The sequence below is a fragment of the Aspergillus stella-maris genome (genome assembly GCF_047715825.1).
Source record: "Aspergillus stella-maris strain CBS 113639 unplaced genomic scaffold BDV14scaffold_7, whole genome shotgun sequence".
In the NCBI taxonomy this organism is placed as follows: domain Eukaryota; kingdom Fungi; phylum Ascomycota; class Eurotiomycetes; order Eurotiales; family Aspergillaceae; genus Aspergillus; species Aspergillus stella-maris.
Genome location: NW_027396801.1, coordinates 496,063 through 517,862, shown reverse-complemented (window position 1 = coordinate 517,862; position 21,800 = coordinate 496,063). Strand labels below are relative to the sequence as shown.

At 49.8% G+C, this 21,800-nt stretch overlaps 3 protein-coding genes across 3 annotated transcripts; 2 read left to right on the top strand and 1 right to left on the bottom strand.

Annotated features, from left to right (window-relative positions):
* Window positions 1-1,376: 1,376 nt before the first annotated feature.
* BDV14DRAFT_196704 (uncharacterized protein) lies at window positions 1,377-2,206 on the top strand (the record flags this gene model as incomplete). The annotated part of the gene is made up of 2 exons (XM_073772502.1): window positions 1,377-1,517; window positions 1,580-2,206. 2 exons carry the CDS (start codon window positions 1,377-1,379, stop codon window positions 2,204-2,206), a joined length of 768 nt encoding a protein of 255 aa, XP_073631860.1.
* A 1,351-nt stretch (window positions 2,207-3,557) lies between these two features.
* Window positions 3,558-12,150, bottom strand: BDV14DRAFT_187614 (uncharacterized protein; the record flags this gene model as incomplete). Its single annotated transcript, XM_073770971.1, has 10 exons — window positions 3,558-3,618; window positions 3,689-4,049; window positions 4,109-4,531; window positions 4,580-5,660; window positions 5,716-6,153; window positions 6,237-6,478; window positions 6,999-7,274; window positions 7,324-7,479; window positions 7,528-11,886; window positions 11,967-12,150. The coding sequence occupies 10 exons, from the start codon at window positions 12,148-12,150 to the stop codon at window positions 3,558-3,560; spliced, it is 7,581 nt and encodes a 2,526-aa protein (XP_073631859.1).
* A 279-nt stretch (window positions 12,151-12,429) lies between these two features.
* atmA (DNA-binding protein kinase TEL1) lies at window positions 12,430-21,767 on the top strand. Its single transcript, XM_073776083.1, has 9 exons — window positions 12,430-12,593; window positions 12,646-12,688; window positions 12,749-14,086; window positions 14,140-14,480; window positions 14,531-18,989; window positions 19,042-19,432; window positions 19,493-20,554; window positions 20,603-21,560; window positions 21,613-21,767. The coding sequence occupies exons 1-9, from the start codon at window positions 12,512-12,514 to the stop codon at window positions 21,630-21,632; spliced, it is 8,694 nt and encodes a 2,897-aa protein (XP_073631858.1). The 5' UTR covers window positions 12,430-12,511; the 3' UTR covers window positions 21,633-21,767.
* Window positions 21,768-21,800: the final 33 nt, after the last annotated feature.

Below are 21,800 nucleotides of genomic sequence, written 5' to 3'. Positions count from 1 at the left end.
ATGGGTATAGATTGGGCTAAGGCTTTCGAGCAGTCGATAATAGGAAGAACAGTATGCAGCAAAGCATTTGTGTCCAGGCGCGTAGTGTGAAGCTCGTAATCAAGACGCCAGCCGTCGAGCGGGAGGGCATAGTGGTACAGAGTCCACAATGTAGGAGGTCTGGAGATATGGAGATCTGGTCCCTGGCCTTTCGCGCATTGTAAGCATCCCGCAATGCGCATGATGCAAACCCAGCAAAAGATCCAAGCATCTGCTTACGGTAGACTCTCACCAGACGGAATACTCTAGTTACGTATCTGGGCTGCGTACTTGAACTGGTAGGAAGGTTCCAATTTCATCTGGTTGTCCTGTCCTTTGAGACTATCAAATCCGTATACCACCCAGTTCCTGACACATCTAATACCGACGACTTGGTGCCATTTCCGCAACATACGAGTATCTACTTCCATGCCCCTTTCCTTACACTCTACGGGGACGGACAACGTAAGCTTCAGTAGGGCAAAGCATTGAAAATAAAAAGTGGCTTCGAAAAGTGCTGCCACTCCCCGCAATTGAGGCCAATCAAGAACGTGTGGTGTCTTGTTAGCGCAGTGGGATTAAAAGTCATTGCAGCTCTCATGTAACCGATTTCGCGTTGTTGCGTCTAGAATCAGGAGGCATGCGATGGCGGGCGGAGGAAGATGGAGCATACGGGACCGGGGGAGCACCATCAGCACCACCGCCAGAGACCAGAGACTTAAGGCAATGATGAGAGCAGGGAAAACCTTGCTATGTTGTGAGCTTGTTTGTTTGTCAGGCGAAGAATACGCCAGTCCAGAAAAGGCGAGTCAAGGGACAAAGTTCGTTGTGTCGCGAATAGAAACACCCATCCACCGGCGCGACATGTCGCAAACCAGAATTCAAGGTCCTGGTAAAGTTTTATCGCCCATTGAAAACAGCCTTGTGATCACGATGTTCGCCATTGAGCGCCATTGACGATCGATACTTCCCATTGCGGACAATCTAGCTGTTTCCGGCGCGGGGCCGCTCTTTCTGACATTGGATTGTCTTGCGGTTCTTGTCATACGGCGATTGAGAAGTCGACAAAGATAGCCGCGATACTTCTGCGACAGAGGCTTTAGGGTGAAACCTCGCGAGCATTGTTATGGCACTGATTGGGTGTTCTCGTTGAAAGCATGAAAGGCAGCGCAAGGGTGTCTAGTTATATAAAGCTGGTGTCCGCAGGTGCAATTCGCTCGCATAAAGAAATCGAGCAGTATTCAGTGCCTTTTTAGGATTCCATCTTTCGATTTATCCAAGAAAAGACTGAACGCTCTCGACACGAAAAAAAAAAATGGAAAAAGAAAAAATGTATGAAAGAACGCAAACTGCGCAATATGTCCCAGGTTCAGGAATCCCCATGCCTCGGCGCCAAACCCGCTTCTGAAGCGGCGGAGGCTCTTGACCATGCAGAGATCCGTTATGTGTGCGTTGGCTGGCTGCCCTTTGCTCTTTACCTGAAAGACGCGGGAACCGGCGTAAGTACAGAATGGTCGAGACATGTGGATGGTATTGCTAACCAGGGAATTTCACTGAATAGGAAGTTGAACTCGTGGTCCGTGACAAGGATTTTGAAGCAGCCGTTGACGTCCTGCAGCGTCGATTCCAACTCTGGGACGATCCCGACTGCGTGGAACTCCTTGAACATCGGGTTTCTCAGACCCCACGGACGTCGCCAGGGAACCGACACTCACTGAAGTCGGGTTGGAACATAACACATCTTATTGCCGGAGCGCACTTCCACCTTGAAACCACGTACGAGGGATGCGATGTCCTTTCTCTGTACAAGAAGAACAGTATCTTGCGATGGTTCCCAATTCTGGAGGATCAGCCCGAGAAAGAGGATGTTTCATTGATATGGACGTCGACTGATTCTGCTCGGCTGCCTGCGGCTCGACCGGGAGGACCTTCTGGCGCATGGACAAAGTTGCATCCTGTTCGAATGCCGAGCCCGACGACATTTTGCGAGATGATACTAATGATTCTCTTTCGGGATCATGCTCAGGTTAATGGCCGTTACTTCTCGTTTGCGAAAATGTGGACTTACCTAGTGACGAAGGGGGTACAGTACGATAGGCCGCTCCGGTCCGACTTCAGGGATCTCTGGAAAGCTGCTGAGGATGCATGGCATGATTCAGAAGAAAAGCCTCCTTATGCGGTCTTGTAAGAAGTGCTCAAGCAGTTGAGAGAAAAGGGCGAAATTACAGAAGAGAAAACCCCAGAGTTGCTGGCGAAAGGCATGTGGTAGAGAAGACATGCGGGATCAAGGAGGTGAGAAACCGGTGAAAATTGCACTGTTTGACTTTCTGCTTTGCTTTGCTTTTGTTGTGTGAGACTGTCTTTGTAATTGATTGACTGTCGATCTGGCTGCTCTTACGTGTAGGCTTCTTCCACTCAGTCAACACCTTCTCGAAACCTATGCTCTGGGTTCGTTGACACCTACGTCTGATCTGAGCCCATGGGCTCTTCTGGCAGAGGATACCGGCATGAAAAGTAGTTCGGGGATCCATCAACGTTGTGCTGAAGAGAGGCGAATAGGAAATGAAGTTCTGTCACTACCCCAGACACCTTTGCCTATCCTGTTCTTTCAGCCTGCTCAGATGCTTTTGTCCTGACTGCCGACTTCACTTCCAGAGCCCGCTTTCTGGATGTCTCCAAGATACGGCATAGAAACTTTGCTTTATTATAGAAATGTCTTGTCTCAGGAACCGCACTCTGCTGGCGTGCGACGACCAGCTGACATGGTGGCTGCCATCCTGCTTTGTTCACCGCGGCCAGCCACTGGGTTGCCCACGCAGAGACAGCAAGACATAAATTGGCTTTCCCCGTGTGCTGTATTCGTTCTCTTTCCCGCATCCCTACCCGTCTATATCGACCCTCTTTGACCTCCTGGTACGCCTTTTAACGTCTGGCCCACAATCTAGGGTGTGACACTTGTTCGAGAGACCGCAAACTGCGCAAGACCGGTGCCCCTGATACATATGTACACTTGTCCTCCACTACTGCACTTATGGGAGGCTGTAACTACCTGCTTCTGCTTGGCAGAGTCAGTAGCCAGCGCGAGCAACCAGCACAATCTTAGAGAGGTTTTTTTTTTTTTTTTTTTTTTTGGATATTCCGACTGTCGGTCAGCGTGGGCATGTGTGCTGATGAGGTGGAAAGTGCGGACGGAGAGTACTCGGTAAGATAATGGATGGCTGGGAAGGGCTGTGATCATTCCCTGGTTGCTCCGCGTTGTCTCCTCACCCTTCGGGTTTCTCTTCAAAACACCGACAGAACGTTCAAAAGGGTAGATGAAGCAATCGATTGTCTCTTCAGAGTGTGTACGATTTACGGAGTAGTTCTTGGGGTCTGTCGCAATATTTGCACTGCGTCGCTTTGGAAGGGTATGGGTCTTGATTGCCAGGTGAGAGCAGCTCTGATTTACATTCGACCGCACGAATCTAAGAAACTATTAAGTAGGTACCTATACCCCCAGTCCATACATGACACATCCAACGCCAGCAAACAGATGCCACCTACGCAACATATTGGTACTTGTTCCCATCCTCGCGCTCCATATAGTCTTTCTCAATCAGCCTACAAAAGCAGCAATTAGCAATCAAAACAACAAACACAACCATGCAATACGATAAGGAGAGCAACATACTTCTCGATATTCTTCTTAATATCCGCGGGATCAAGCACTCCACGGCTGCGCGTCGCCTTAATAACCTCAGCGACAAGCTCCGCATGCGTAATCGTCTTGCGGCTCTTCATGATCCGCACAATCGCCGCCTGGGTCTCGTAGTGTCGGTCTGCCGCGACGCGCTCGTGCGTCGTCTTGTTCTCCTCCTTAGTCTCCTTGAGCTGGATCTGGTTGATCTTGATGCGCATCTTCGGGTCTGTGAAGGTTGGGTTGTAGGCGAATTCGTCGAAGTCGTTGACGTCTCGGCCTTTCGGTTTCTTGCTGAGGACGCGGTATTTGGCACAGGCGAGCGATTGAAGAGTACGGACGAGTTCTTGGTCCGCTGCAAAGTTATATTAGCGCGTGAAATGGTGGAGATAGAATGTCAAGGTGGCGACTTACATAGAGAAGTGGCCTCTTGTATCTGGCGGTAACTGAGGGTTCCGCCCTCTGGAAGATCGTTGAAGAGGAGAAGCACAATCGCCTGGAAGGAACTGACAACAAGCTCCTTGTCGCCTTTGGGGAATCTTGCTCTTATCTGGCAGTGTGCTAGTTGATGCTTCCAATAGAGCTTTCGGCCGTTGTGCTTGTTATCGTAGAACTTCTCAAAGTCTGTGATTGCCGTTGCGATCTCAGGCGGTACCCGCACTTGCACATCTGGGTATGTTGGCCATGACGCTGATGAGAGTACGCTGACATGCAGGTCGACCGGGAGCGGCATCTGACGCTCGCGTTTGATGGAGCTGTATGCGGCCATTTCGTCTCGGGCGACTTCCATGTCCTTGAACATGGATTCTAGGTTATGCGTGAAGCTCGATCCGCATTCTAGGCCTAGTTAGCAACAATGAAGATAGGATTTTAATGAAAACAAACCTGTCTTGAGTCTTGCCAGCATGCTCTTCTCCGCATCATCACTGGCACTTCTGCCCATCAAAAGACGACGGGCAAGATCGTTCTTGTAGAAAGCCTCGAAAACTGCCTTGCCATGGACGAAGCGAAACAGATCTAACACCTGGTCTAGCTGTCGGTTGATTTCTGCATCTTCGTCCGCGAGGGGCATATTCTCCGCTTCGCGCGTAGGAGCAAGTCTCCATCCTCCCCGAAGAAGCCTGTCGACGTATTTGGCGATCATTTCTCCGGCCTTTGGATTGTCGGTACCACCCGTGGCCTCTGACTTTCTGCCCTTGTTCATAAACTTCTCGAACGCGTCGCGGAGATCGTTTCCGAGGTCCTCGTTGCGATTGAACGAGTCGTTCCATATGTTATCGAGTTGCTTTTTGAAGTCTAGCAAGCGCGCGACCATTTCCGATTCTTTCTCAACGTCAAATATAATGCCTGCTCCTTCCTCTTCAATGTATGCACTGAAAGCGCCCTTCAACTTGGCTCCGAGGTCTTTCCGCTCAAGCAATGTGAAGAGTCGCCCTAGAGCAACCTTATTCTCTTGCCGCAGTAAGTAAAGGATCTCTCTCTGATCCAGTAGCGTGTCCTCCTGGTCTGTTACAAGGGTCTGGTCAAGAAGCTCGGACAGTTTCTGTTTGGTAGACTTGTTGAAAGAAAATTGTTCGCATCGATTCATCTCGCGCTCAATCAAGCAATGGCTATTCTGCACGTAAGTTGCTAAATCTCCAGATGCCTCCTGTTGGGCCCACAGAACGAAGAAGTCCTTTGAATCTGAGACAAGCGCCGGCTCAAATCCGGAGACATAAATATCAAGGGCATGGAACAGTTCCATGGCGTTCCGAAGCAAGGAAGAGTCAGCGACCATGCTCTGCTCCTCGCTGCGATCAGCAGCTACAAGATCGCAGGCGCCTCGAAGAACCTTATCCCGAAGTACGGAGTCAGAGTATATGTGCTGTCGAAATTGTATCAGACCCATTTCTCGGACCATGGCGTGCTCTTTGGAATGGAGGAGGAAGGATTGGTCGAGGTAATAGAAGATCCAGCGCACGGTGACCTGTCGCATGTCAAAATTATACGGCACAGTAGTGTCTGGACTTGAATAAGCATACCAGCATTGACTGCCACACTTTCCAGGCCTCGACGACAGACCTCAACGTGTCAACGTTGGACGCCATCTGGGCCTTCTCGACCAAGGACCCATGTAGCTTCCCCGTAACATGCCCACGACACCGTTCTTGGAGTCGTTTAGACAGTTCCGCTGCTCGGCCTTGACGACAAACATTCTCAGCTCCTTTATATAGTTCCTCCAGTGAGATCGCCGGCTTCCCGCCGCTGAAGATCGCCGACAGCGCCGAATCCAACTGACCCCATACTTTATCAAAATACGAGTCTTGATTCAATCGCGGCCCCGTCCGGAGATTCTTCACAACAAGTCTCTTCGCGCCCGTATGCGGTGTAAAGTTTCCCTGATGCGCCGGCACGTTTCCAGGTCGCGACTGCAGGGCGGAGTTCGACAGGACAGGACCGCCCGCGCCCGCGGCACCCCGCTTCGACCCAGCGTCCGAGAAGGTATACATGTTGCCAGACCCAGGCTGGGCTGATTTTGTCGCGCCTGCAAAAGTAGATTCACGCACTCGCTTGCTCGTCGGTGGGAGGGATTCGTCGTCCTGAGCTTGATTCCGGTGGAGGATTTCCGAGATGGTCGCTTGTTGATGCTGAGGCTGCGGCTGGGACGAGCCCTCTTGATCTGTGAGCTTCCTCTTGCCAGTAATCTTGCGCTTACCGCTCCTCTGCTCGGGGGCGCCTCTCGGATTCTGCTGCATCTACCCGGTTCTATCGGAGGAGAGGATGACGAGGGGGAAGCATTCAGAGCTGGAAAGATCCGAAGAGAGTTCGGACCATGAAGACCATCGCAGGTGGGTTCCAATTCTGTAAATGCTTCGGGATGGGTTGCGGTATGATGCGATGGTGAGCTGTTAGTTCGATGGAGGAAGCTGGAAGTGAGGGACCTCCGCAGTTTAACTGACGTTGGACCGGAGATAACTAAGATAATACCCGATGACATAAGCGGATGTCATCCTGAAGCCAAAATGAACCTCGGATGCGCTACTTGATACGTTAAACAGCTTGGCAAGTAGAGATCTAGGCATTGTTACTGTCGAACTTGTTTGGTATATGATGCGAAAAACTCCTTAAGGTGCATTTATATTAATACAGCCCATTCCCATATGCTAATCCCTTGAATACACAGTTCTTCCACATCCAGATCGTGACTCTCATGCGGAATCCGCTTAAGAAAACAGCTTCGGCCCAATGTGCTGCTCGACTTCGCTCTCTTCGACCTGCGACGCAATTTGAGTCAGTATATATCGAGCAGGCGCTGTCACTAAACTCACCTCCAAGAAGTCTGTGGCAGCAACGAGTGCCGTATACGACTTTGCGATGCTAGTAAGTGCGTCGTAATGGTCCGCAGCACCAGCTCCACCAATTTTAGCAAATCTCTTGAATATTCCCACCATGCTCTGTCTATTCTCTGTTAGGAAAGACCGAGTTTGCTCGATCATCTGCTCGTTGTGAAGCCCGCGTGAGAACGCAGCCGTGACAATGACTCGCAATACTGAGTCAAGGAGATCGTAATATTGGCGGAGGGCGTCGGGATTGTCAATGTCTGTTGCTATTAGTGAATGGGCGTGAAGTAGGGAAGTGCCAATGCATACCGATGCCAAGGTCAGGATCAGCAGCGAAGAGCTGAGAATCGCGCACTGCTTGGAAGAGACCGGCCTTCAAGACGTGCGTTGCGCCAGGTTTTGTCTGGCAAAGCTGCTGTAGCAGAGATAGCAATGACTCGTAATACGACAGGAGTATTGGGGTGTCTAGAAAATGGTTAGCAATGTCCACAACTAACAATGCGAATCTCTTACCGTTGCCTTGAGCATTGCTTAGCTCTAGAGGCAGCACTCGAATGCTGTCTAGGAACAAAGTCAGGTAATTTGATTGAGATATCGACTCAGCCAAAAGAGCATCCGCTTGTCGGTCCAAAGCTGCCAAGGAATTGAGCAGCAAAACAGCTGACAATCGGCAAGTCTCCTGGCCAGTGTAGGCGTCATCACAAATAGCCTCAATTAGGGCGCGACCAGATGACTTGACCACTTGTTGGCTATGCTGCCGCATACTCTCATTTCCGGTGCTGGTGGAAACAATACGGGCAACATAAAGGGAGCAAATGTTGTAGAACGTCTCCTTCAGATGAACACTCCCAGTAGCCAAGACAATGCCGCGAACGCAAGTTTGGAACAGTTGATAGAGCTTCTCATCAACAATGTCCCCATTGCGTCTTGGTGCAGATTTTGCTGTTGTTGACCCCAGGTTTTTGATCAGCGTCTCAGCCAACCGGGCCAACTCGAGCCCTTCTGGAAGATTCTCTTCAATGGCAGTCTCTAGCTTCGGTAGGGTTAATTGAATGGCGTGCAGTATGAATGTGATCTTTCGTCCTCCATCGAGCTCGGAACAAGTGAGGATCGTAGTTACCAGTTCAGTCCATGAGCGGAGTGCCATGTGCCGGTTGAAATTGATGAGCCGCGATTGGTTTCTGGCTCGCAGGTATGTGATCAAGTTAGCTGCCTCGGTCGAAAACGCCTCGTCATCCTGTGGTCGCAGCTCGTTTTCATCCACTAGTTGTTGCCTTCTGGTCCTTATGAGTTCTTCCACTTGATCCAGGTCGTACAAGACGAGGGAGCCCTCGGCTTGAGGCTGAGCGCACAACTCGATGTTTAATCCAGTAAAAAGGTCCACTTCTGGTGGCAGAGCGTGAAACTGGATATCAAGGTCTGCGAAGTCGAAAAGGTCAAAGACAGTGGGAGTTGGAACGACAGCCCCATTATCCAGAGTTGAACTTCCGAACAGGATAGAAAGAATACCCGCTACGAGGGTAGGCGAGCCGATCTGGGCGGCAGAGCGGATTTCAGTAGCTGCGTAGTCGAATAGATAACTTCGATATAGTAGGAATTCCGCGAGCGCAGAAGTTGATTCACAGACCCAGAACTCTTCTGCGGCGACTGGAAAGCCATCCCACATTGTGTTTGGCCCAACCAAAGGCTGGCTAGCGAATAAGCTGAGCAGTAAACCATTGGTGCGCATCTCGGATAGTGTATAAAAAGAAGAGAGTTTCGAAGACCATAAATGTTTCAGCACCTCGAAGGCCGTACGCTTTGAATGGAGCATCCACGGCACAATGACGCCGTCCCATTCGTCAGGGTAAGTCTGCAGGAAACCTATAATGGCGTGCAGCAAGGACCCCCCGTTGGCGAATAGACCGTCAGGAGAGACATCAAGAATGTTTCCCACGCAGTTGAAGCCGAGCAACAGATGAGCAACTGTAGGTCGATCAGAAATCATACGCAAACAGCTGTTCAGAAGTTCAAGAAGACTCTGTCGTATGATGTAACCGGCAGCCCGCGGGCCAGAGTCGACCTCTCGCTCTTCAGGTTGCATTTGGTGTACGAAAGGCCGAGAGACTGTATCAAGATCAACTTCCGCGCTCAACACCTCGACAATTTTGTTGGATGACCGCCATCGGGATAATTCAAGAGATGAAAGTTTGTTCAGTCGCTCAGAGCTGGAAAGTCTTTCTAGCAAAGTCATCGAAGATACGGTAAGCTGTTGGTGGCCGGTACTGCAATATTGGCATAATTTCGGAACGATCTTGAGATTATTCAAGATACAGTCCTCGAAAGCGGAGAGCGACGAATTCGCGACGCTAACTCGGCTGCTAGGCTGCGACTTGATGAAGGGTCGTACAATGTTAAGGTAGGTTGACTGCAGCTCCATGATCGTATCCATGACTTCGATGCTCTTTACCAATGATGATACCAGGACAGAGTCCGCCGAGGATTTGGATATCTCAGCAACATTCTGATCCACTGTCATGAAGATGGATTTTATCACATCCTCGTTATATAGCCATTCGGCTACACGTGCGAAGGGGTGAAGGCGAACATATGCGAGGAGCGTTGAAGTTCTGAGGCTAGAATCTGGTGTAGCCGAAGGCCCAAGAAGAACGGTAACAAGAGTTTCGTTAAAGGACTTCAAGCACGTGAGCACGAAATCCAGAGCGTTGTAGGTGAGTAGTCGGGACTGGCGCTCGTTGAGATCCGGAACCTTTCTTGATAGCGCTTGACCCATGATAAAGTCAATATACGGCTCGATGCCCGGCATACGGTATGACGAGCCGAGAGATTCGGGAAAGGGCACCCAAAGGTGGTAGTCTGCTGAATCAACGGCGGGAGAGACAAGGGAGAGAATAAGAACCACGAACGCATTGGCCTGGTCGAAGCTCTCGCCAATCTTCTCAAACGCCTGCTGCTCATGCCATACCAGTGGATTCGAGACAAGAGGAACTTTGTTGAGGGTCGAGGCACTCATGGCTCCGCTCGAAATCCATTGGTCGATCGAAAGCCACATCTCATTGCTATTAATGGCGCTCCTGTCGGTCATCAGACCCGCGAGTGCTTGGAAAACGGTCGCCCGCAAGTGAGAGGGTAGAGGTCCGCTGCAAAGTGTCAAGAGTGTGCTGACAATGTTGAAAGATGGGTGGTGAAGCATCCAGTCCCTGACGGTTTTGCTCTGCCTGGAAAGGTGGCCGACGAGTCGGAGATAACATGAGAGCATGACAGGACTCTCCGGTTCGCTCATATCAGCGGGCTCAAACTTTCTAGCTCGTTGAACGGTCTGAGTAGGCGAGGGTTTCTCGGTGACTCTCGTTGCGTATATTTGAAGCTCAGCAAACATCTGGGACCAATTCATAGAGGTGGAGCGCTTGAATTTCGAGGACAAGAACTTATCTTCCTCCAGCAGGAACCTATGCGCGGCCGCCGCATTTTCTTCTCCCCCCGAGATCGAACAAAGTAGTTCGCAGAAGGCGCTGACTCTGGGCACGGTCTGTCGTTTGGAAGCCCATTGGAGGAACCCATACAGATTGCCATCGGGATCAGCCCAGAACTCCTGCGCGGCATCTGGTCGGCCTTCGAATGCGAAAGCCATGACCAGCAAGAATGACTCCAGATGCGTTCGCGCCTCCACCAGACTACGATGGAGCGTTGAAGTCAGCCCATCCCTCAAAGCGGTGATCTGGTCTAGTCTCTGCGAGTCCTCTTCAGTTTTGAGTTTTCGAACGGCATCCGGCATGTTTGCCACGCATGATTCCGCAAAGGCTTCAAAGTACTCCATGAGCAAAGATTTAAGATAAGGAGAGCAAGGCTCCGTTTCGATCGTTGCCCAACCGCTTTCCTTCATGGATGACGCACTTTCCCTCAGCAGCATTGTTACAAGCTCGCTGCGGGCCGGGTCATTCCAGTCTTCGCCACTCACACTGGAACAGATAGAGACCAGAAGATCCAATCCCCCATCGTCTAGAGCTGACATGAACAGCTTTGTTCGTTCTTCGGCTTCCTTTTCAAGATCAGCACCTGGTGGGGCCGAGGATGGACCATCGTAGTCCCATCCGCTGTAGACAGCAAGCCAAAGTGCGACGACGGCCGAGTGAAACTGTTGGTGCGCCCAATTTTGACCATCTTTGGTAGAGACAATGGCGGTATTCAGGCTCCTGGCTTCGGTATAGTTGCCCGATCGTTCGGGGGACCCGTGTTGCACAAAGGCGGAGATTACAGACGGAACGTAGTGAACGAGAACTCCATCGAACCGATCAAGCTTCCTGAGGTGCTTCACCAGAATCCTTAGATCCTCCGGACTTGTGTACGGGCCTTTGAAGAGGTAGCAGAGCACTGCGCCAAGCGATTCGTGTTGTTGCAGCAAGCTGTTCCGCTGATGCTCGATTGCCTCCATAACATCCTGGTCCTCGGCTTGTCCGACAAGAGAAGCTTTCTGAATCTGCTCGCCAAGAAGCAAAAGCCACTTCTCAATGTCTTCCATCGACTTCAAGCATTTCCGTGTGTAGAGCGACGCATTGCGCAATTGACCGTCTTTAATCTCAACAACGTGAGCCAGCATCTCCTGCATCATTTCCTGTGACGAGTCTCGCTCCACCTCAAAAGATTCCTGGAAGATGAGGCGTAACGATTCAAGCAGAAAGCCCCGGCGCTGGTGGAATGTGATAATAGCGGCGATGACCGGAGGCCTATCAAGCTCCTGAGATTCTTCCTGGGCCCTGAAAAAGAGATGCGCCGCAAGCAATTCATCGAGATCGAGAGCGTCGGCGAGCTGGAGTGCGCCTTGCTGGAACTCCTCATTGACAGAGTATTCCACATCGTCAATATTGATCTTGCCTATGTTTAGTGAACAATAAAGTCAGCGCAACCACTTCTTCAAATTTCGCCGCAGAATTGAGAAACTCGTGCATCCGTACCTGACAGGACACTTTGTCGGCTGGCATTGCTCTTCGTTGGCTTGTCAAGCAATGTGCGAAAGTCATGAATGTGAGCCTCCAATTCAACGCGGAGTCGCTCTATGTTCATAAACGGGGAGTCAGAAAGGGCAGAAAGATCCTGGTACAGGCCGCGAAGGCCGACCAAGGACTCTGCGCTCTCCATGCTCAGAGCGGGACTGTTGAAAGCTCGAAGAAGAGGTGGGATGTAGAGCAGCGATGGACTTGTTTGTTGGAGCAACAAAAAAGGTCGGGGAACGCGACAAATTCCGGCGGTCGACAAAGGCGGCGAAGAGCTTCACGGACCCACCATCAACCACCTGCCCAGCTGCTGAGCCCAACCAGCCCCAGATTGTGCGCTTTTATGTGAAAATATTCTTGGATCTACTTGCAAAGATCTGGTTGCCCCAAAGTAACGCACAAGTGGCCACAGCCCGCATATAGCAAGCTTTGGCTGGAGAATGGGGCGTCTGAGCGCTCCCGGATGAGCTCCCACGCGCCCAGTAGAGTCAACACACTACTACAAAATGAAGGGCGAGATCACTCTTGATGGAGCAATTGCGCTTCTTTCATCGGACAAGGCCAAAGACCGTACAGACGGCTTAGCTGGTTTGTTGAAGTTCCTATATTTCTTTGTCACAATTCTTCTAACGCCCGCTAGATTTGAAACATATCCTCCTGCAGAATAAGCGGAATTCCAAATTGTATAGAGCTCTTATTCATATTGCTGATATCTGCGCATGTTAACCTTCGGTTGCTTGTAGGCTGTCATTGAGTGACAAGGCTTCCCACAGGATATTCGAAACCTTGTTTCGTTTCATTTCCACAGAGAAACAGGTGTACAACCGAGGGGCCAAGACAACCGCCTCTTCTCGCCTATCCGCATGCGCATCGGTCATCCGTACGGCCGTTGATGCCCTGCTGAGTAACCTGCGGACGAAGTCAGTGCGTGCTGTGCTTGATCATATCACTGATGTCTTGGTTAGTCCAGGAAGCGATTTCTTCGAGCTTCTCAGTGTGGACTACACGAAATGTTTGAGCACAGTATTGCACTATCCCGCTCACGTTGAGCATTTGAGCGTTGATGAGTGGGAAGCTGTCATGCACTTTTGCCTGAAAATCCTCAATGCCTCTTTTGACGATGACAGCCAACAAAACACATGGAGCGCCTACTCAACCCTCGACGACTACCTTGGCGCGAGCGGTGGCCGATCGACGCCGTCTAGAATGACGCCAGGCTTGGCCCTCAGGGAAAAACCCAAGGGATCCATGAGCGCAATCGAAGAAGCTCTTCTTTGCATTAGAGCTCTTTCAGGGTCCCCAAATGCCCCAATTCAAGAGAATGCAGAAAGCATACTTCTGGCTATGGCCAAGTATGTAAGGTCATCTCGTATTGCTGGAAGCAGCCACCAAACAGCGTTTTCCACTATAAACACCGTGGTGATGAGGGTAATATTCGACAATGCAGAACTAACTCGCAACACCTTACTGGATCTGATCCCAGCAGTTCGACACCATTGGGCTACTAAGCTCATCGGGCTAAGAGACGAACTGCTTGTTACCACGATGTTTGTCGTGACTACACTGACTAATGATGTCCAGCAAAATCCAACAGAAGCCCTCAAGGATGCAGTTGATGGGCTTGTGGAGACTGTGCGACATGAATACTCCAGGCGTCCTGAAAAAGACATCCTTCAGGTAGATGAGCTTAGTCTTGCTTCAAAGACTCAAGCAACTGCCCGACGATTTGATCTGTGGCCAAGATTGGAAATCGTCAGGTCTGATCATAACTGGACGGTCGTTTGGGTCATCGCGAGACTGCTCGAGGCATCCGAAGCGCTAACCTCACAGTTGTCATTCACACATACCGATGGTGAAACGCCAAATAAGAGGCAACGGCTCGCATCGAAGATAGATGATGTTTTTCGTGATGCTGTCAGCTCATTTGGGGCCAAGAGACTATGTGCTTTGCAGTTAATTCCATTTCTTCCCGATCACTATGCACAAATTGAGCCAAAGACATCGCTGCTTGAGCGACTGATTCCTAGCATACATGACGATAACACGACGTTATCCTCGTGGACGATGATCGCTATAGCCAGGTAAGGCTCCGCGAGTAGATGTGCCGGAATAAGTTACTGATGAAATTGTGCAGCATCGCAGCTAGTCCCAAGGCAGATGTAACGTCCCTCAAACGATACTGGCAACAGGCCTGGGACCTCACGACGCGGGCGTTAACTTCACAATCAACATCAAGAGCAGCCTGTCATCTTTTGAATATTATTCTTCATTATGGTCTTTTGGACTACTCTGCCGTGTCAGAAACCGTCAATTCAATGTTGTCCTTTGTTAACTTGAATGGACCGGCAACCCTGTCCGATGCATCACTTGATTTATGGGCAACTGTAGTCAGAATGATTGCGCAAACAAATCCAGGATCTGCTTCCCATGCATCGGGCCAGATATGTGCGTGGCTTAGGGATGCGTGGACCGTCGGTCTGTGGCTCTTTCCTTCATTCAGACTCCCTGCTAATAATCTCATCTAGGGTCCTCCACTGATCGAACACAAACATCCCAAATTGCTGCATTTGCACGTCCCTTGGAGCTCCTGAATCTTTTCATGGCTTGCACTAACAGGACTTTTCGCCGTCCCAGGACTCCATTCAAAGGGCCCACCGGTATCGTGGCGAAATGTTGGTACTTCCACCATACGAATAAGCAAATTTGGAGCTATCTTTTCGACGTTAGAGAGATGCTAGACGTTTATGATATATGGAACACAGATACGACGCTCTTGATGCCAGAATCCCCTCATCTCGACCCAAATGATTCAGGCATTATCGATCTATTGCATGCAAAGTCCGACCATTTTCTTCTCTCCTGGCAATCGGTCTCTGAGGACAAGTCGCGTCACGTCACGTCGGATATCCTTCAAATTTTTACGTCTTTCTGCATGACTGTTGCTCTCTACCTCTCCTGTCTGCCTAAACAGCCAGAATCACGAATGCAAGCTTTAACCTCAAACAACAATCGCCTTTGGGAACACATTTGCTCGTTCTTTGCTGTCCGAGAACCTACGTTCGTCGTTCCTAGCTTGTTGTTGTTCCCGCCCTTTCTACCGCTGGATTCGTGCTTTCTCACATCAAAAAATGCTGTTTATCAAGCTCTTTATGAACTCGTGATGCCTTTGAGCGGAGTTCTTGAGCGCTACAGGCAGTCTAGCAAGGAAACTTTGTCCACGATGAACAAAGATATTATGGATTTGGATGATGCTTTTTTAACATCAACTGACCAATACCAAGAGACATCAAACATCATGTCTACCCAGCGAAGTGGTTTGCCGCTCTTTCAGGATTCCGCTAGCTTTCAGCGGCATATGACCATTCTTTTTTCAATGTTTCAACGGGCATATTCACAACGGAATTTCTCTCAACTTCCCCATGTTGGTGAAACTTTGAATCAGTATCTGACGAGTCTTGATGAGGCTGATATACTGGCGGCGCATGAAATCCTGCCTTACGTCTACCGATCATGCTCTGATTTGCAGCGAAACTCGCTGCTCGAGTTGTTCGAAGATTTGGGTGCGAAGTGTCTGCAGTCTTATGGACTAGAGCGTTGCGAAAATTCACACATCGTCTGTATCCGCATGATGGATGGTCTTGCGAGAACATGGGCAAGTGATATTCAAGATGACCTGAGTGATTCGGCTGCGGACATATATCACTGGTTCACGGGGGTGTTTTTGAAGAAAGGGAAAACTTCTTCATCAGTCATGACTGCATTTGCTGAACTTCTAGGGAAAATTCTGAGTTTAAGTCCGAACTACTTAAGCAGCCAGTCGAGTCAATCTCCTCGGACAACACTCTTCAAGCTCGTTGGAGAAGGGGATGTGCTGGTGAAGTTCAGGGCCGGTGGGCTCATCCCACCATTGTTCGGACAATTTATCTTCAAAGACCATGACGCGATCTTCAACGACGTGCTTGAATGTCTTCCGCGGGACCCTGAGTGGGAAGAAGGGATAGCAGTCCGATTGTTCCTGCTCTCACAGCTCGCTTCCAAATGGCATACGTTGCTTCGAAGAAGCATCTACCACATTTTCGAGACTCCGGCCCAGATACGCCACTCTTTGCCGTATGCTGAGAAATGCCTACGGCATGTTGCTGATGCTTTAGGGCTTCAGGACTCCAGAGAGATTTTTCGCCTATTTTCCTCTCAGATACTTTACACGTGGGCAGAAACCCAGTCGGTGCTGTCTATGCCGTTCAGCATATTTGGCTATGCAAGTCTCGAGGACATGCTGAGTGATGTTCAAGACGAGGTCGTCGGACAAATCATGATGCGGGCCAGTGAGAAAGATGCTGCAGAATTCTCCAAATTCATGGATCAGCCATTCGTTGAACTTCTGGCAAACTCTTTCTACAAAGCAGAGGCGTATACAATATCTCGTGACATCAGTACCCCTCCTGGACAGGGCAGTCAGCCAAAAGGCGTCGAAAATCGTCTGAAGAAGATATTGGGGGGTCAGAAGTTGGTAAATCTCGCTGAGACACAATTCCCACAGATTGCCAGCACCTTTTTCGTGACCCTTGATCTTTACGAACAGGCGGAGCGGGCGTTTTCAAAAAGAGCAGAGTTTCGAGGAGCACTTGATATATTCAGGCGTATTACTGCAAATGAATCCGTCAAGATTGCGCTGCCCGCAAACCAGCAACCCTCTTTTAGAGCACGATATCTTCTTGACGAGCTCGAGTTCTTGTGCAGGCGAAGTGGATATGAACTCGAGACCATCTGGACTCCTGCATTAGCGTCCTACGTCTGCAGAACGCTTCTTGAGTCAATCCATCCTGCTCTTGGCTCTCTTCACACCTGCTCTGTACTGAGGAAAATCAAGGTTCTGCTGTGTGTGGCTGGACCTGTCATGCTAAGTGATTACCCATTTGAGATGATCATTCATGGTATACAACCATTTCTTGTGGATATATTCTGTTTTGACGATGCACAAGCTATGGTTCGGTACCTACTAGAAGCTGGGAGACCACATCTGGTTGATGATCCTAGTCTAATGGCTGGCATCGCTGTCTCCATATCACTCTCTCTGGGAAGGTTTTTGGAATCGCCCCCTGCAAGCCCTGGGCTCGAAAGCCACCTGGAAGTCATCATGCACAAGCTCAGGTCGTTTTACTCCTGGTTCCAAGAATATGTTGATGCCTATGAGTCGCCGACCCTTGATAAAGAATCCTCTGAGTCTTTTCGACGCCTGATCGGGTCATTGCAGACCATGGCTGGGCAGGCTCCCGGCTCAAGAGATGCAAGTGAGAGTCAGCTTTTGCTCGAAGCACTGAGAGATCGTGACTCCCAGAACGGCCTCTTAAGCGAGCCGATATCTGACCGTGTGATTTCGCTGCTTTGCACTACATTCTCAAGATCGACTGACTATCATCTTGCTGCCATTAAGAAAGATGAAGACGCAGTCTCGACAGCCTTTACAGTCTGTGAGACTCTGAAGGATTTCAATACTAGTAAAGAATATAGATCGTGGGCTGCTAGGGTTATCGGAAAAGCTTTTGCAGCTACTGGGAAAATCAACGATTCACTGCTAAGAGAACAGGAACTGGCCCTCTTTCACCCTTATCTGTCAAGGTCCAATATAGACCTTACCTGTCGCTCTAAGGCCAATATACTTCAGCTACTTTGCAACATGCTCTTGAATAGTGACCAAACCGGGCTTATTGAGCGCACGTTACAGCTTATTGTTAGCAATTTGGCCAATTTTCCGACATTCAGAGTTTGTGCGAGTGATGTTCCGTCTTCGCTTATGAAGGCCCTCACCTGGGAACCTTACCAGTGCCCTGAAATCACTCTGAGCGCTTTGGAGGCTAGAAAACGTGATAGCTTACGAGGATGGGACCTCGGTCTGTCGCCTCTCGACTGGGCGCGCAATGTGGGCCTTTTCCTCTCCAAAACAGCCGCGGAAGACCCTGTCATCGGGCCATTGGATAGTATCCTATACCTCATTCCTCACCTCGCCACACAATTGTTGCCTTATATCCTACATGACGCTCTGCTGGCGGAATGTCGTGGAGAAATCCATGTCCGCAAGGATATCTCACATATTTTCAAGACAGTCTTACAGAATGACGAGGACCGAACAGTTCCTCATGCACGCCTAGTCATCGGCTGCATCCTCTACCTCCGGGACCAACCCCGACCAGACGAGCACACGATAGTCGAACGAGACTCTTGGCTGGACATTGACTATGCGGTAGCTTCCTCGGCTGCCAGCAGATGCCGACTGCCCAAAACAGCTCTTCTATTTCTTGAGCTTCATGCGTCGCGGTCTATCTCAGGTTCCCGACGGTCTTCCGTTGCCAAATACGAACCTCCACAAGGCCTTCTACATGACATATTCAAGAACATTGATGACCCGGACTTCTTCTACGGAATCCAACAGAAATCTTCTCTCGAATCTGTCATAGAAACACTCGAGCATGAGAGCTCAGGCTTGAAGAACCTACTATTTCAAAGCGCACAGTACGATAGTCAACTCCAGATTACTGGTTCAGGGACTAGTTATGGTGTCCTCAAGGCGCTCAATTCGACCAACCTTCAGGGGATATCCAACACCATGCTCGGTTCTCTCGGAACTTTGAGCGATTCTGCTATTCCGATCGACGACATGCTCAAAGCTGCCACAAATCTGCGACAATGGGATATTCCTGTTTCTCCACTAAACACCTCTCCTTCGGCAACCATATTCAGAGCATTCCAGAGTTTGAACACGTCCGGGGCGTTGGTTGACATGCGTACTTCAATCGAGGACAGCTTTGCAAACAGCTTAAATTTGATTGACAGCGGCCGTCGATCCGCAGCGTCTTTGCGAACTGCCATGAGGACTCTTGGCATCTTGACCGAGATCGAGGAGGTATTGAACTCAAAAACGACGGATGAAGTCGACGAGAGGTGGCGGACAATATCAGCTCGAACTTCTTGGTTGCAAAACACCCAGTACGTACAACTTCTGCTGACAAGGTTATAGTCAAATACTGACAGTATACAGTGTTCAAGAAGTGGGCGAGATTTTGAGTTCACACGAGACATTGTTTTCCTCTGTCAAGCAAAAAGATCATCTCAAATCCGCGTTCAATCTGACTGATCAAGACGCGCAACTGCTTGAGGTCAAAGTAATCCGTCAATCCATTCATATCGCCAGGAATCATGGCATTCCTCAGTCCTCTTTGAAATCCGCTGTCTACTTGTCGAAACTATCGGATCAGTGTGTCTCTCTGGATCTCAATGTTGAAGGCGTGACAAAGTTCGACTTGGCCAATGTGCTATGGGACCAGGGTGAAATGGCGCCTTCAATCCAGATTCTTCAACAGCTGAAGGACAGAACTGATCTCCATAAACAAGCAATCCCGATCAGCCGAGCTGAGATACTTGTTACTCTCGTAAGTGAATCACAATCATTTACACTACAATGTGATATGCACCTTACTAACACTTACCAGGGCCACCATATCGCGGAAGCACGACTGGAGAAACCAGAGGCAATCATTCAGAATTACCTGACACCGGCAGTCAAAGAACTGAAAGGTCACTCAGAGGCCGAGGATGCTGGACGTGTTTATCACGGGTTCGCCACATTCTGTGACCAGCAGTTGCAGAATCCCGACGGACTAGAAGACTTTAACAGAATCGAGCAACTACGTAACCTCAAGGAAAAAGAAGTACTTTCTCTTGATGCAATGCTCAAAACTGCGGAGGGCAAAGAACGAGACAATCTCAAATTTCACCGATCAAAGACGAAACAATGGTTTGATCTCGATGACCGCGAATACCAGCGGCTAAAGCGCAGCCGAGAAGCCTTCCTCGAGCAGTGCCTTGAGAATTATCTCATTTGCTTGAAGGCAAGCGAGGCGTATAACAACGATGTTCTTCGATTTGTCGCCTTGTGGCTTGATCAATCCTACCTCGATATCGCCAATAATGCAGTCTCAAAGTATCTTGCAGACGTCCCCAGTCGGAAATTTGCCCCTCTAATGAACCAACTTACGTCACGTCTCCTGGATGTTTCCGACGACTTTCAAAGTCTGCTTTCTGCTCTCATTTTCCGGATTTGCTGCGAGCACCCATTCCATGGAATGTATCAGATCTTCGCAGGCAGCAAGTCCCGGGTTGGAAAGGACCAGTCTGCCCTGTCACGTAACCGAGCTGCCTCAAACCTGGCCGACATTCTGAGAAACGACAAACAAATCGGCACGCTGTGGGTGACAGTGCACAACGCCAATGTCAATTACGTGCGTTTCGCTGTTGAGCGGCTAGATGACAAGATGAAGAGCGGCGCAAAGGTTCCGCTGAAAAAGTTGGCACCTGGTCAACGCCTTGAACAAGATGCCGTCGCTCAACGGCTACCGCCACCAACAATGAAGATTGATATTCGGGTGGACTGCGACTATAATGATGTACCTAAGCTTGTTCGGTACCAGTCTGAGTTCACGATTGCATCTGGTGTCAGCGCGCCCAAGATTGTCACTGCCATTGCTAGCAATGGTGTTAGGTATAAGCAGCTTGTAAGTTCTATTGCTACTCTTTGAACATTTCAACTGACCGTCTCAAAGTTCAAAGGAGGCAACGACGATCTACGGCAGGACGCAATTATGGAGCAAGTGTTTGAACAAGTTAGCAGTCTTCTCAAAGAACATCAGGCTACGCGTCAGCGAAACTTGGGTATCAGGGCCTACAAGGTCCTACCGTTGACCTCAAACGCGGGCATCATTGAGTTCGTTCCCAACACCATACCACTCAATGAATACTTGATGCCCGCACATCAGAAGTATTATCCTAAGGACATGAAGCCCAACGCCTGCCGCAAACACATCGCCGATGTCCAGACGCGTTCGTTTGAGCACCGAGCTCGGATATACCGCCAAGTAGCCGAGCATTTTCATCCTGTCCTGAGATACTTTTTCATGGAAAAGTTCAACAACCCGGATGATTGGTTCGGTAGGAGACTGTCGTACACGCAAAGCACAGCTGCGATTTCGATGCTGGGCCACGTCCTTGGGCTCGGAGACCGTCACGGCCACAATATTCTGCTCGATGAAAGAACCGGTGAAGTCGTACATATCGATCTGGGTGTCGCATTCGAACAAGGGCGCGTCCTCCCAGTCCCTGAAGTCGTCCCTTTCCGCTTAACCCGCGACCTTGTAGATGGAATGGGCATCGCCAAAACCGAAGGTGTCTTCCGACGCTGCTGCGAATTCACCCTGGAAGCACTGCGACAGGAATCTTACAGCATCATGACGATCCTTGACGTGCTCCGATACGACCCGTTATACAGCTGGACTGTCTCGCCGCTGCGTATGAAGAAGATGCAGGAGCAAGACCCGGGTGATCAGCCACCAGTACTGGCTGGGACAACGGGCGATCAGCGGCCCACGAATGAGCCGAGTGAAGCTGATAGAGCGCTGACTGTTGTCGCAAAGAAGTTAAGCAAGACCTTGAGTGTTACGGCTACCGTGAATGAATTGATTCAGCAAGCGACGGATGAGAAGAATCTTGCGGTTCTTTACTGCGGTATTCCCCCCCCCATATTGATTGCTTTTGCAGTTGCTGACGGTGGCATTAGGCTGGGCCGCTTATGCATGAGCGTTGGGAAATATCTTGGCTAGATGGGAGTATATAGACGCATGCATGTACTTGTGATCATCAATGTAAATATTCAGGAATTTACTTAGATCAAACTAGACAGTGGCGAAGATATATAAATAAACATAGTGTTGGGGCTAAGAATCGGCTTTGACGTCGGCGTGACCA

What these genes read in the sequence shown, in the direction of transcription:
- atmA (XM_073776083.1), top strand. Translation starts at nt 12,512, where the DNA reads ATGAAGGGCGAGATCACTCTTGATGGAGCAATTGCGCTTCTTTCATCG. An exon ending in ACGATGATCGCTATAGCCAG is followed by an intron (nt 14,087 to 14,139) that starts GTAAGGCTCCGC and finishes GAAATTGTGCAG; the next exon opens with CATCGCAGCTAGTCCCAAGG. An exon ending in CTGAGATACTTGTTACTCTC is followed by an intron (nt 19,433 to 19,492) that starts GTAAGTGAATCA and finishes AACACTTACCAG; the next exon opens with GGCCACCATATCGCGGAAGC.